Below are 15434 nucleotides of genomic sequence, written 5' to 3'. Positions count from 1 at the left end.
GAGATTTGACGTACTAATTATCATGTTGTGAAATATAAACCAATCCAAGCATTGCAAAGGCACATAGCTTGCAGTAAAAAAATTAACAAACAATATCATAGAAACAACAATCATAACAGGACTTTTCACAGATGAATATATCTTCATTCCATGCATTTCTATGATTCCACCGGATACATCATTACACTTTAGGAAATTGCACTTTCCAATTTTATTGTCATTTGCAATAACCATCAACAAAGCACAGAGAACAGGGTACACTGACTGTTTTTTCACATGGACAATTTATGTTACGTATTCAAGAGTCACCAAACCAGAAAATCTATATATCAGCTAAGAAAATGGAACAACAAAAACTTTGTACCCATGCAAAATGGAAAATTAAACCTATAAGAAACATGCTTTTTCTCATTTTGGAACTTTTTCCATTGCGCCAATTTGAGCCACAGCAACGCGTGGCAGGGTACAGCTAGTATATATATATATATATATATATATATATATATATATATATATATATATATATATATATATATACTAACATGGGTCGCCGGCGTTGCCCGGGTGTTTGAAGGTGTGTGTTGAGCAAAAAAAAAAAGTGGTAGTAGGAAAGCAGGCTCGAATCCGTGCCGCGAAGGAGGAAAAGAACGGGGGAAAACGTGACGTCTTTGCTATTACGACTACCGCCAAACCGGAAGTGACGTAAGTTTAAATTAAGGCTAGACAATCGAAAAGAGGGTATGACTTTTGAAAATATCAGCGAAAAAAGCAACCCCTCCCTGTAGAAAAGTCCTCAGTTAAGGGTGAAGAAATTAATGTTTTTAGCCAATTTTTGATATTTGTCGTCTGAAGGGTCGAGCTTCAAAACGATACTGATTTTGTGAAAATCCGCCATCTCTGTCGAAAGTTTTAGGCAGACATACATACATGCATTTATATATTTATACCTCAACTGTTCGACCCAAACCGATTAAAAAGCTTGCCCTATCTCTGAATACCCTTTATGTAAAATTTCAAATGTTTAGACTAGAAATTGTCTAAGTAAGACAGCAGAGGTCAATTTTTTAAAAAAAACTTTGACCCCTATTATAACCCCTTAGCACTTATTGTTTTGGGCTCAAATCAAGTTATTAAGTTAGATCCATGTCCAAGGAACCTATATGTAAAATTTCAATTGTTTGTACCCAAAATTGGCGGAGGAGTTTGGTAGAGTTCTCAAAGGTCAAATCGTTGAACTTTGTCCCCCCTTAACAGCTAAATTTCTGGCCGAAAATGGATTACAAAGATTTTATCAAATCTCCATACCCTGTATATCAAATTTCGAGCCTATAGACTGAAAGTTGACGGAATTATTGTGTAGAAAAATGTATACAGACAGACAGACACTTCACTTTTTTTTACATAGGCGTCACCACTTATCAAGACCGATAGGCCACTCAAGGATAAGGGTTAAAGAGTGTAGAGTAGTCAAAAGGACAATATAGTAATCGATAGTAATGGAAGTTCGGTAAATTTGTTAACTTAAGTGGATATATATATGAAATAAAAGGAGAAGCAGTGTTTACCTGATATAAGCAATGGTAAACTTCAATCTAATACAAATACCAGTATTTATATATATAGATATTTTAACCCCAACCAAATAAAAAACTCAATACACACACAATAGAGAGCAGAGCTTATTATATTTCTAATTATTTTTCTATATTTCTTATATTTTTTTCACTCGTTGTTTTTAAAGGACATGCCCATCTTTGCAATTTATGACTATAATAAATTGCGGTTTCATTTAATGCATTAACCAGCAAATTCTAGCATTGCTACAAATATAATTTGCTGATTTCTTTCTGTCCTCTGATGAGAAGAATAGCAAGAATAGCATTCTTTGAAACTCTACAGAATAAAGACTTTGTAAATTGTTTTTTAGAGTATTTGGTCGAATAATAAATTTGATTGTAAATTTCAACTTAATAGTTTTAATTTCTTTTCTTTTATATATATATATATATATATATATATATATATATATATATATATAAATGAGAAAAGTCTATATTCCAAAGTTTATGATGTTGCCCATCTTACAATATTATTCAAAATGACGTAATGTAAATATATTATAAGATATTTGCAGCTTCTCTTCCAATTTTTGGATTTTTAATCATGTAAAAACGCACTTTATATATATATCAACGCGATTGTTCTAGGTTCAATCCTTGGCTTGGGAAAGATGCTACTCTATCGGCACTGATGAGTTGTGATACAACGAAACAGGACTGTATGTCGATGACTACAAATATATTTTAAGCCCCCCCCTCCTTGAGTAGAGCACTGTCGTAAATAATCTCACTCGCTACTTACTTTAATTGACTGAAAAAATGAGAGGCTCGCTATTTGTTTATAAATAAGCGGTTTAAGCACTATAAAAGTGGTGGACGGATGTTTGTTTAAGATAGACATTTTGCGAGGTTATTTGCGGGCACCGAACCCGTGGGTCGATCGGTAGACCTGCTGACTATTAACGCAATGATTCTAGGTTCAATTCTCGGCTTGGGAGATGTGCTAGTCTAGCGGTACGGATGAGTTGTGATCCAACGAAACAGGACTCTATGTCGATGACTACGAATATATATATATATATATATATATATATATATGTGTGTGTGTGTGTGTGTGTGTGTACCGTGGTGATATTTCGCGATGTGCTTAAGATTTTCGTGTGACATACTAATATGGCGTATTAGATTACAATTTTTACTCTATCCGATCTGTTGACTGTTCGTCTCTTATACTTTTCCAACCAATTTCTGCTGAGACTTTAGAAGTTCTCGGGCAGAGAACAATTGGCATTTCTACCTGACCTTGGTTATAAGACTTCTACTTGAAAAGGAGGAGCGAGAGTGTAAATGGTTACTCTAATGATTATCTCTGGCCTATTGTCCGGTTGGTTGGAGGAAACGCCAGCAGCGTACTTGCTATCGGCTAGTGGAAGGAAATGCACTAAAAAGGGGGGGGGGCGAAAAGAAAATAATCAACTATTGACAAGAAACAAAATAACTGATCCTTTCTGGGCAAGGTAAAGATTGGTTTTAATCAAGCAATTGGTCGCCCGGTTTGCAGCTCAAACCCTACAAAGAAATGAAGAAGCGTTACTAACGAACTAAAAAAAAACAATGCCGGTCAGTTAGCTGGTAGTAACTTCGTCCATTTACTGCTTGCTTTTTTTTTTATATATTTATTTTGTTTTATGCTTGTTTTCCTCTTACCTGTCATTTGGGTTGGTCTGACTACAAGCAGACTCAACAAATAGAGAAAAAGGCAGAAAGAAACACGAAGAAAACGAAAACAACAACAAAAGAAAAAGAAAAAAGAAAAAAAAGAAAAGAAAGTAAAAAAGAAAAAAGTGCCAATATCAGCAGCAGCCGACACGGAATCATCTTTTACCCGTTGTCACCTAAACAGACTGGAGTCGTTACTTGATAAAAGGAATCGGATATATTTTGTCCCCAAATATATATATTTATATTTATATATTTGTGTGTGTGTGTGTGTGTGTCTGTGTCTGTGTCTGTGTATATTTATATACAACTTAAAAGCTTGTAATTGTATATTCCTGATAAGGTAGGCGTTATTTTCTATTTTTTAAGAGTTTAGCTATTTTTATCACTTCGATCTATTTTCAATTTAATTTTAGTCTTTGATTATAACAATTTTAGCGCTACAAAAGATTCTGATCTTAATAGCAGTTTAAAAAAGTGAGTATGGAGTTTACGAAATTTAAGTATTTTCCTTTACGCATTATCTGACAACATATAGTCGTAAACTTTAACACGTTATTGATTGTAGCAGAAGCACGTCACAGGATATATACGCACGACGGAGGTCTAAATTGCGTTAAAAAGCATTCTATTGTCAGAACAACTTTTGTTAAATTATTATTATAAATAATAATAATAATAATAATAATAATAATAATAATAATAATAATAATAATAATAATAATGCTCGTGAAGTTATTTAAGGAATGCATTTGTTTGATTATAATCGTTTTTGTTTAGAAGATGTGAGACAAACAATCGACGGAAAATAAAACATTGAGTAATAGTCGTCTGACCCGGCGAAGTCGGAAGTCACTCATGCTAATAAATAAACCGTTCGAGCGTCCATACAAAAACAAATAACAATATATATATTTTTTCGATCTGGGAACAAATTTTTATCTTACGGAAGCATCGAAGCGACAAAAATAAATAAATAACAAGAAATAAGTTTATTGCCGACTAATTTCTTGGGATCTCAACACGTTACCAAATCTTCGCAACAACTTGATAACGCGCGACAGGATCGAGGTGGACATTCGTAAAGATGTCTTCTTCGGATAAGGAATATTTGGCGCCACATTTGAGGAAAGATGTACACAACTGCAACGCGGTGATTATTGCTCTAACTGCCTCTTTATCTGCAATATGTGGTAAGTAAACCTTTTTATCGTTTATCATAGCAAAATTGCAGCATAGCTAACAGTCCAGAAATCGCAAACCAAAATACAACAATAGCAACGACAACAAATGTCTTATATAAACCCACTAAACTTTAAGGTACTTATGCATAGAGCACCCTATCATGCCTTGATAAAGTTCAATACCGGCTTCGAAACCTTTTTCCCACAAAAGAGAATTTGTTCACTTGTCTCTGCTCCATTGTTATTTTCAGGGCAAGTGCTCGTCTGAGCTCCAATATATGCTCCCTCCCTTCTTGCCAAATTTTCACAAAAAACATTCGTCTAGCTACAACGACCATCAACGATTTCCCCCATTCTCTATCTGTGCTTAAATGTAAACGCAAATTCCATGGACAAAACTTCTTCCCTAGTACGTCTCCACTGGCCTGCTGTTCAGCTGACTAAAATATGGTGGTCTTCAAGTCCAATGTAAACAAGTTCTTGTTGAGCTGCCCTCTTAAATAATCCATTTCTACTCTATTTCCACCACTATCACTTCGCTGTTATCTCAGTGACTTTCGTACACTCGTTAATCCTTATCCTTGAGTGGCTTTTGGGCCTTGGTAAGTGGTGACTTCCACGTAAAAAAAAATGCAGAATACGGATCATGCTATTTTTAGATACGATTTTCAAGTTAAATTTAATATTTACGGTATATTTTGCTTGTAAAATTGTTTGATAAAAGTAAAGGATAGTTAAAAAAATATCATCCTTTCCCCATTATTTCAGCACGGCTCATATTCTGCATAATTACCGAATTTAATTATCTACTGATCTGTATACTTTTAGCATACTGAAACTTAAGTTTTTATTGTTTTTTTTTTAAATTTCAGAATTTGATTTCGAAGTTTCGTGCAGCTTATCGTCACACTAAAACCATAATGGTTGACCAAGTGATGGCTTATTTCAGTTAAATACACCCAAAGTCCATTTGCCATGCCCTCTTTCTCTCTCTCAAACAAACAAACAAAACAAACAAATACAAAACAAACAAAACAGTCTTAAAAATACACTTAATTGCCTAAGTTTAGCATAAAAATTCTGAAACGAAAAACAAATTTACAAACAGTTTCCACACGTGAAAAGTATTCGAGTCGGTAGAGAATTTAATTCTACTTCGTTTGCTATAAATTATTTGTCGTATTAATTAGTTTATTCGGACTACTGTTCTCATCTTGAGTGTTATTTTCACAGCATTTCGACCGATGTAACCTCCGACCTTCTTCGTGTGTATCTCGTCGAACTCGGGAAACTTTCTGTCGATCTCAGAAAACTTTCTGTCGAACTCAGGAAACTTTCTATGGAACTCAGGAATCTTCACAGAATTTCGGACGGAACCCTTTATTCAATTCATCAGCCAAGACTTTGTCAAAATAACATCCAAGATGAGAACACTAGTCCGAATAAAAAAATTGATACAAATTAACAATCCTCATCTTAAAGATTAAGAAACATAAAATATTTGTTTTACGTTTTTCTTTGCGATTTTCCTACTGTTAATTGTACTGCAATTTTACCTTCTTCATTATTATTATTATTATTATTATTATTATTATTATTATTATTATTATTATTATTGGCTCACAAGGAGCTTTCACACAGGTCATAAAGGATCTCTCCTTCCAAACAACCTGTGGTGTTCCCTGGAAGCTGAGTGATAACAAGTCTCACCAGATTTCCAATACTCTTCCCCTCTTTCAATAACATTTGCAAATGAATTTGCATTATCGCAACAGCCGCTTACCATTGATTTCTAACTAGCAGCGGCCATTAGTATCCACTGGAATTTGAGTGGCAATAGGCCTGCTCAAGGTCCCAGTTCTCTTCGCACTTCTCCAGCGGAGGTCTGGTCAGCGCTCTCTCCTCGGTCTTTCCATCCCCCTTGACCCTTATCGGCTATTTGGCACCATTCTTTTGGGGTGGGGCAGTGACTGGGTGATGGGAAGGGATGGGGGAGGAGATAATAAACTATAGACATGCAACTTCATTATTCTTGGTTCCATTAAAGCTTCATGTTTTGTCTCTGCAACAGCTCGTCTGGCCCGCGCATGTGACTCGTGTGTTAGTCTTCACACTCAAGGGTTTTCCTTAATATTTCAGCTGTTTCCTTGTTGTTCTTGTCGACATCGTTATTGTGTTTTTCACTTGGTAAGGTCATTATCAGTGATCGCTCACTGACAACAATGGATTGTGTTCCGTCTCACTAGATTTCCAGTACACGCTACGTTTTTCAGTAAGAATTGCAAATCACTTTGCATTCTCGCAACATCCGTTTATCATTGATTTCTTGCTGAAAAATGTCCTTGGCTTTCTTTGGAACTCAAATTACAGTAAGCCTCACTTGACGTCTTTAAGGTTTTTCTTAACCATAAATGACCATTGGCTGTGTTATAAACCGACCCTGGTGTCATCACAGTTATTGAGGTAGGGTACCTGATGTAACCTGTACGTTAGCTGATTTCCCAAAGATCCGGAACAATTAATAATGATGGCAAAACATGTTCGTCAATGTCCCTGACTCTCACAAAAATGAATAAATAAAATACTTTACTTACATAACAATGTTGTTTGTTTTGGTTTTAGCGATATGTTTTGAATGAATTCAATTATTTACGAAAGCGCATTTCTACCCAAATGCGAGCTGGGAATAATTTTCCCTTTAATCAGTTTGGTACCACCACATGGGGAGCGGTATATATATTATTTTTAAAATGTAATTATCCACTGCCACGTGTTTTGTCGTCTACGACCCACCAAAGTGGCTGAATATAGCGAGATTCGAAATCGGGACCCCACGGTAATGAGCCTAAGCCCCTTACCTCTGACCCATCTCGCCAACTGTCTGGATATATCGCGATTTGCTTAAATGTTGTTTGTTTTGGTTTTAGCGATATGTTTTACTTACATAACAATGCTAGATACCTGTAAAGATGAGTTTTTTCTCGCTCTGACATTGGTATTAAAAACCTAGTTTTTCTATTTAAAAGTTATTAAAACGAACGTCTTAATATACTCAGTCATGGATATGCGAGCGACTACATGAAGGTTAACTAATTTGCACATTCTTTTGAAAAAAAAAACGAGCATTAATTAATTACTTATTCTTTTTTGTTTTTTATTTGCTGATTGGTTTTATTTCACTATTACGATGAATTCTATTTATGCATAGTTTCTACATTCTGCATAACTGCATAGAATTTAAAATGAACACGTTCTAGCACACGGAAATATTTATTTCTCTCCCTATATATATATATATATATATATATATATATATATATATATATATATATATATATATATATAAGCGACTTTGTCAGTGTGTGTGTGTGTGTGTGCGCGCGAAAAGTCTCTACCAAACTCCTCTCGAAATATTTAGTCTGCGGAGTGTAAATTCGATATATATGGCATTTGGACCTGTAGCACACTTTCAATTTGGTTTTTAGCCTGTAAAATATCTGCAAAGAGGTAAAAAAAATAAATAAAATAACCGTGACCTGGCATAAGTCGACTATATCCAATTTTTCTGCGCACGCGCGAATTAAAATTAATAGCTTAAGCCACGTTATTTTTTGCAGTTTTTGTATATATATGGATTTAATTCATACGCTAAAGAAGGTATATATTTTGGTTTCGATTCTAGCTGATAGCATACAAGTCATGTTTTTTTTAGTTTGGAAATCACTATATATTACGTTCAATATAATAATCGATAGAAAATGGGCTCTATAATTAATAAATACGAAATCTGCATGAATTAAAATATAATATTTAAGCGTATTTTACGACCGGGCAACGCCGGGCTGTGTGCTAGTATTAAATAGAAAGGGATTTTTACCGGACTGTTTTCTTGCTTTTCTTGCAGCGTATATGTGATAAATATAACTATTCATTTTTTTTAAAACACCCCTCTCTCTTTCTCTCTCTCTCTCTCTCTCTCTCTCTCTCTCTCTCTCTCTCTCTCTCTCTCTCTTTATCTCATTAATACAGAAATATCAGTGTACCCCGCCTTTTTGACGGGCCTGGCTTCTTGGCCAAGATCAAATCTTACTCGTGTAGTATCTGTTCCGACAGATACTACAATGAAAGACCATATGTGGGAGCAACCCCACATATAAGACCATTGCTCTTGTAGTATTGGTCAATGTAACGGAAACCCTTCATACCAATTGTCACTATCCAGTTCCCCCTCGGGGGAGCTGGCCCCCTCCCCTTCACTCTCCACATTAAAAAAAGGGCCTTGTGCCCAATTTGCTCAGCAGGGAAGCAAATAAATACACTGTAATACAGAAATATTTTGAAGTAAAGATTTTACTTTTATAAATTAAAACAGCCGAAAAAGTATGCATGAAAGGGTAAATGTTTTAAATATTCCATTTAATTAAACAATCACCCTCACCTGTTCAGTTGACTTGGAAAAATGGAGGCAAAGCATGTTCTTCGATGACTGTGACTATTTCTAAAACAAATATAATTCGTTAAATCAAAATTCATGACAATTTATGACAACGTATCTAGTTTTTTTTGTTGTTGTTAAAAGGTTAATAATATCATTGCTCGGGAATTAATGAAAACTCTTGTGTACCCTTTAATTGCTACACTTTTTAAGTTTTTAAATCGATATAAATAAAACAGTAGGTGCATGTGAGTGTTACTGTCTGTTTATGTGTAAATATTTAACCGATGAACTCTTAAACAAGTTGTCACATAACACTGAAATTAATAGGAAATAGTAATCCTACATCGAGGATGGTTTATAACAAGTAAAATCTTTGTTTGGATGAATGAATAACGCATACAGACATATCGGTAAGTTGAAATGCAAACTGTTTATTTCAACTTGCTGACATATTTTTACTTTTTCTGTTTATTTCTTGATATCTACATCGGTAGGACACGCAGCCGGAGCGCTAAATGTTTTAGTTTCGATTCTAGCTGATCGCACTTAAGTACTTTTTTTTTCAACTTTTGAAATCAGCATTGTATATATTAGGTACAATATAATTTTCAATAAAGAATTGACTTTGCAATAATAAATACGAAACCTGCATACTTTAAAATATATTTAAGCGTCTTTTACGACTCGGCAAGGCCAAGTGCCTCACCCCCTGAGTCTAACAATAATGTGGACTTAATGTAAAATCAATGACATCATAGAAATCCTCGTGGAATTTACTTTGAGAAAATGTTAATTTGCTCTTGGTATAGGAATTTGTTTTCAATTACATCCCAGACAAATATAGTAGAGGTATCAAAAAATATAGTAGATGTATTAAAAAATATGATATGTAGTTTTCTTCTGTTTGCAGCCAAGTTCTAATCTATATATTATTACGCTTGTCGCTTCAACCGTTATCATCGTATTGATAAACATACTTTAAAATAAAAAATGGAATATTCCAAATCGCACGAACCGTTATTATACTGAATTCTCTTATGAATACAGAATATTGTTCAGCCAGTGTCTCGTGGGCACAGATCAAAATACTCATAAGTTATTTATCGCCAGTCAATATCTAGTGGGTACAGATCACAATACTCATAGGTTATTTATCGCCAGCCGGTGTATAGTGGGTACAGGTCACAATAATAATAAGTTATTTATCGCCAGCCAGTGTATGGTAGATACAGATCATATACTCATAAGTTATTTATCGCCATCCAGTGCCCAGTGGGTGCACATCACAATACTCATAAGTTATTTATCGCCAGCCACTGTCTGGTGGATGCAGATCACAATACTAATAAGTTATTTATTGCCAGCGAGTATATGGTGAGAACAGATCACAATACTAATAAGTTATTTATTGCCAGCCAGTGTCTGGTGAATACAGATCAGAATGTTTATAAGTTAGTTATGGCCAGCCAGTGTCTGGTGGCTACAGATCACAATACTAAGTTAGTCATCCTCAGCCAGTGTCTGGGTGGTATAGATCACAATACTCATAAGTTATTTATCACCAGTGCATGGTGGATGCAAGTCACAGTACTAATAAATTATTCATCGCCACTCAGTGCTTGGTGGGTCCAGATCACAATACTAATAATTTACTTATCGCCAGCCAGTATTTGGCGGGCACAGATTACAATACTCAAAAGTTAGTTATCGCCAACTAGTGCATGGGTGGTGCAGATCACAATCCTAATAAGTTCGTTATCGTCAACCAGTGTTTGGGTAGTTCAGATTACAATACAATATTACTTATTGAAAGCTAAATGGTTGCTAAATATCACAATACTAATTAAGTTATTTACTGCCAGCCATTGTATGGTGGATGCAGATCACAATACTAATAAGTAATTCATAGCCAGTCAGTGTTTTGTCGATGTATGTTAGTTATCGCCAGCCAGTGTCTGATCGGTGCAGATCAAAATACTTATGTTATTTTTCGCCAGCCAGCGTCTTACGTCTATTTTTTGTAATAATATATCTCAAACAGTTATCCATATTTGTTTAAGAAATATTTATGTTTTAATTCATGGTCTGGTCAGATCTAATATTACACTGATTATTCCATTGAAGAACATTCTATTTGCTTATGTGATGATGTTTTCAACTACCGTGGAATTTTCATGGGTTCTACTAGTAAGATATTATTTTCAGAATGTGTAAAAACTTCGATAATAACTTCTACCGTTTTTTTTAACAGATGGGGAGACAAATTCGGCATGCGGACCATTGTTTGGTGATCCCTTATTTATTGTTCTGATTTCTGTTCATTACTCTATTACATAGTATGTAACTAGTATTATGTCCGAAAGTACACAGAACTTTCAAAACAATTGAGCAATAATCAAAATTTATGTTTTTTGGGTTATTCATCTTTATAATTATTAAACTCTGTGAACTGTCCGGCTATGCTTGCTTGTTTGAATCTTGTAATAAATATTTTTACCACGAATTCTTCATAAGTTTTGGTTTCGATTTTGATTTCGATTTTTACTGATGGCACTCAAGTCATACTTCTTTTTTTACTTTTGGAATCACTACTATAGATTGGGTACAATATAATAAATAATAATTGATAGAGAATTGACACTATAATAATATATATGAAATTTGCATAAATAAAATACTATATTTAAGTGTATTTTATGACCTGGCAAGACCAGGCAAGATCGGGTGCCTCTGCTAATATTAAATAAAAATGCTTTGGAAACGGTAAAACTCTATGTAAGACTACATAGATGTTGATGTCTTTATTAAAAGTGCATGTTAAATTTAATGAAAATCTGCAAAATATTAACCTTCATCGATTGAAAAAAAAAAAAAAAAAAGAAAAAATGCTTAGGTCACATATTTCTCCGTTTATACCCGATAGTCAGATTTCGATCAACTTCTGATCTGTTATCACAAACAAACATAGAAATGCAATAAAAATATTGAATGATAATCTAAAGTGGCAAGAGGTGACGATGGTTCTGTGGTTAACGACGCACACTGAGAACCTGGGTATTACAAGTTCGAATCCAGTTCGTTCCACAAACAAACCCACTTTTACTTAGGACGTTAGCAACCTTTATGTAGTCCCTCCCGTAATCTCCGATGTCTTTCTAGAAAGAATTATGACTAGAAAAAAAAAATCAGGGGAACCAATGCCAACAGCAGAATCTTACGATATGATGATGATGATGATGATGATGATCTAAAGTGACATTGAGCACTTTTATGCATTTGTGGGATATCTTGTTAAAAACACAAAATATTTTCGGACATTGTGTTTTATTGCGTAGTAAACGCTTCTAAATTAGAGTCAGCTTCTCTGTAATTACATTCACCGATTGGCGTAGTTACTTGACAATAGTTTTGCATTCATTGTCATTTAGCAATACAATCACACCACAAACGGTGTCGGAATTCACCATAGCTATTTTGCGTTGTAAACTTTTTACCTGAGGACTCATGCATTACATTTTTTGATCAACGTACTCAGAGGACAAGTATTATACTTGGCCTAAAGCAACATGAATTGAGAACATACTGAGAACATTTACAATTCTTGACAGTATCTGTTTCGTAGCGCAAAATCATTCACTTAATTATTATATCAATCAGTGGGTCTATTATGCTCTTAACTCATTAGCAGAAATAGCAACAATCAATCCGCCAAAGGGAAGTAAAATGTTATTTGACATGATTAAAATCCGAAAATTGGAAGAGAAGCTGCAAATACTTTTAATATGTTTCCATTGCGCCACTTTGAATTTTAAAAATAAAATCGCTTTATCCAACTATTCGTACTAACATTCTCTATTAATTGATGAATATTCTACCAAAAGTTTTCCATTAAATAATTAGTAAATTTATTAATTCTAATTTATGCATGCATACTTATGAAAATAACATAAATAAATTATAAACTATTGTGCATGTTTGCATATACGAAACCAAACTAAACTAAACTAAAAAAAAACGATTGAATTTTACGGTTATATTAAATAATTTATTGATTTGAATTGAAACTATACATTCAGTCCTTTTGACTGTCATAATAATATTTATTACTATTTCAATTATAATTCTTAGTATCTGTCAATTCAAAACCTATGATTACGTTTGGTTGAGATGAAAAATTTGCTGAATACTCAATTGTTTACCTTAAGCGAAGAAAGTTAACATTAATTTAATTTAAAGTATGATAGAGTTACCTCCCTTAAACCAATATTTTCTTATTTTTATTTATTTATTTTTTTTACATTCATACTTTTAACATACATAACTCATTACCGTTCACATCCCATTAATAAGTAATGTTTATACAGTTCTAATGTGTTTCACTTAATGTTATTAAAAGATTAATTCAATGTATATTATAAATCAATTCATTAATCCGTTCAATATAAAATATTAGTATTAAAACTATTTCAATCCGTAGCCATACGTCATTAACTTATACTTCATTTCTGCTTAATGTCAAATTGTAAATTAATTGGTTATCACATTCACCTTAATTTTAATTAATTTATTTATATTATTTTTTAATCAAAATTATTATCATTATTATTTATTATTATTTATTATTATTATTTATTTATTTTGAAAGTAATATTTTTAAATTTCACATTTTACATACTTTTACTAGTTCAACATTCGACAATCCAGTATTAATAAACATTTAAGTATAATTTTAGTTTAACATTGAATATATCCTAATTCTCTAATAATTAGGTTTCAGAGTTTCATAATATCATAATAATATGTACTTTTAGTAATAATTAAATGAATGTATATTTAAGTGAAATCTAATTATAATTTTACTTTAAGTTAATTAAAAATTATAAATATTGTTTAGACCTAATATTATAGATTATGTTTACATCTAGTTTCCTTATACTTTAGCCTCCCTATCCTATATATTTTTCCCACCTTAAATTTAACTTATAATTCCGAAATGAATTTATAGACGTTTAGTTAATGAATACATATTAAAAAATATAGTTTATCTTAATAGATGTTCAATAGATATACCTTATTATCTTTATCTTCTTCTATCTTCTTCTTCTATCTTCTATCTTCTTTTCTTTTCTATATAAATAAAATGAACTCATTTTTTCCCGTTTGATTTTGACATTAATAGGATTAAAAATCAAGATATTTCATGCAAATATAATATGCACAAACGGCAGAACAATATCTGAGCTGTGTTATATGCTTATTATTTCTCAAATTCCTCGATAATCTTAGATTTCTATACTTTTTCTGCTGAGAAGTCACGGCCAAAATCGGTTAAGATCAATGGAAGTAGTAAAATCTTTTCTCTCTAAAAAATTCCTCCTCCCCCTGCCACCACTTTACACCGTTTGGGGATCGTTCACAAGGAACAGTTGAGAAGAGAACACCGGTTTGGCTTCGTAGTTCTTTCATGTGAAGTTATTTAAAATCACTAAACTAAGCTGCAGTGCTCTGTGGCGTAGTGGTTAGCGTGCTGGACAATTCACATTTTATTTTCACGTTCGCGCCGACCTACCGTTTTTTTTTTTTTTTTTTTTTTTTTTTCCTAAACAACTGGAATGGACTTTTCTTGGTGGCCGAACTGTTAACGTTGCAGATGGTTTTTTTTTTTTTTTTCACACTTTATTTTCCTACTTTTACTCATGACTCCGGGTTTGATCCTTCCTACTTACCTACCATAACATTTTTTAAAACTCCCCCCCCCGTCCCGGAAACAAACACTCGGGCAACGCCGGGTACCCCCGCTAGTAACTATAATATTGTTTTTGCATCCATTCTATAAATTAACCCATTTGCCTCATGTATTTGAGACCACTTATCAATCCAATAATAATCACTTGTTTCAACATATACAGTTTGTTTTTAGATCAATATTTGGAATCTGATTACTATAAATCCATTTGTAATATTATGATTATTACAAATTTATTTTTCCGATCCATAAACTAACTTACTTAGCAAACTGAACTTTAACATTTCTAAACATCATAATCAATCTAGAAGTTATAATATTATGATCCATTAATATTCCCTATTCTAATTTGATATTTAATTTTTCGTCTACACCTAATTATATAATATAGGTGTATGCTCTTTTTTATAACTATATTATGTGAGATATATTATCATACTTACTTTCATTGTTAATATAAAATATTGTCATCCTATTTGCTATCATTATCTAAATTCATTTGGCCTATTTTATTAGTTTATAAAGTTTTACCATTGTTATTCTGTTTATCTTCATTAGCTAATTATATTTTATATAAAGTATTTATTTCCATAGAGAAAATACTTAAGTTATCATATTATGATAGTTTCATATATTTTCTTCTGATCTATTTTTCAAATCATGTTTTATTTAAGCCGATTGGTTACTTATTACATTAAACCAATTATAAATTATTATTATACAATTTAATACTATTTACATTATATCTTATCGTGAAATTTTGAAATAATACCATACAGTACAACGTA

At 32.8% G+C, this 15434-nt stretch overlaps 1 protein-coding gene across 1 annotated transcript in view; it reads left to right on the top strand.

Moving 5' to 3' along the window:
• Positions 1-2970: 2970 nt before the first annotated feature.
• The window catches only part of LOC145286259 (uncharacterized), a 107390-nt gene continuing 94926 nt past the window's right edge, over positions 2971-15434 (top strand). The window contains exon 1 of the mRNA XM_080135080.1: positions 2971-4471. Within this exon, the coding sequence (XP_079991206.1) occupies positions 4366-4471 (106 nt within the window). The 5' untranslated portion in view covers positions 2971-4365. The remainder of the gene's footprint in view (positions 4472-15434) is intronic.

This window comes from Euprymna scolopes, chromosome 10 (assembly GCF_053919585.1).
Source record: "Euprymna scolopes isolate OS-2025 chromosome 10, ASM5391958v1, whole genome shotgun sequence".
Classification (NCBI taxonomy): domain Eukaryota; kingdom Metazoa; phylum Mollusca; class Cephalopoda; order Sepiida; family Sepiolidae; genus Euprymna; species Euprymna scolopes.
This window is presented reverse-complemented; position numbering and strand designations above follow the sequence as displayed.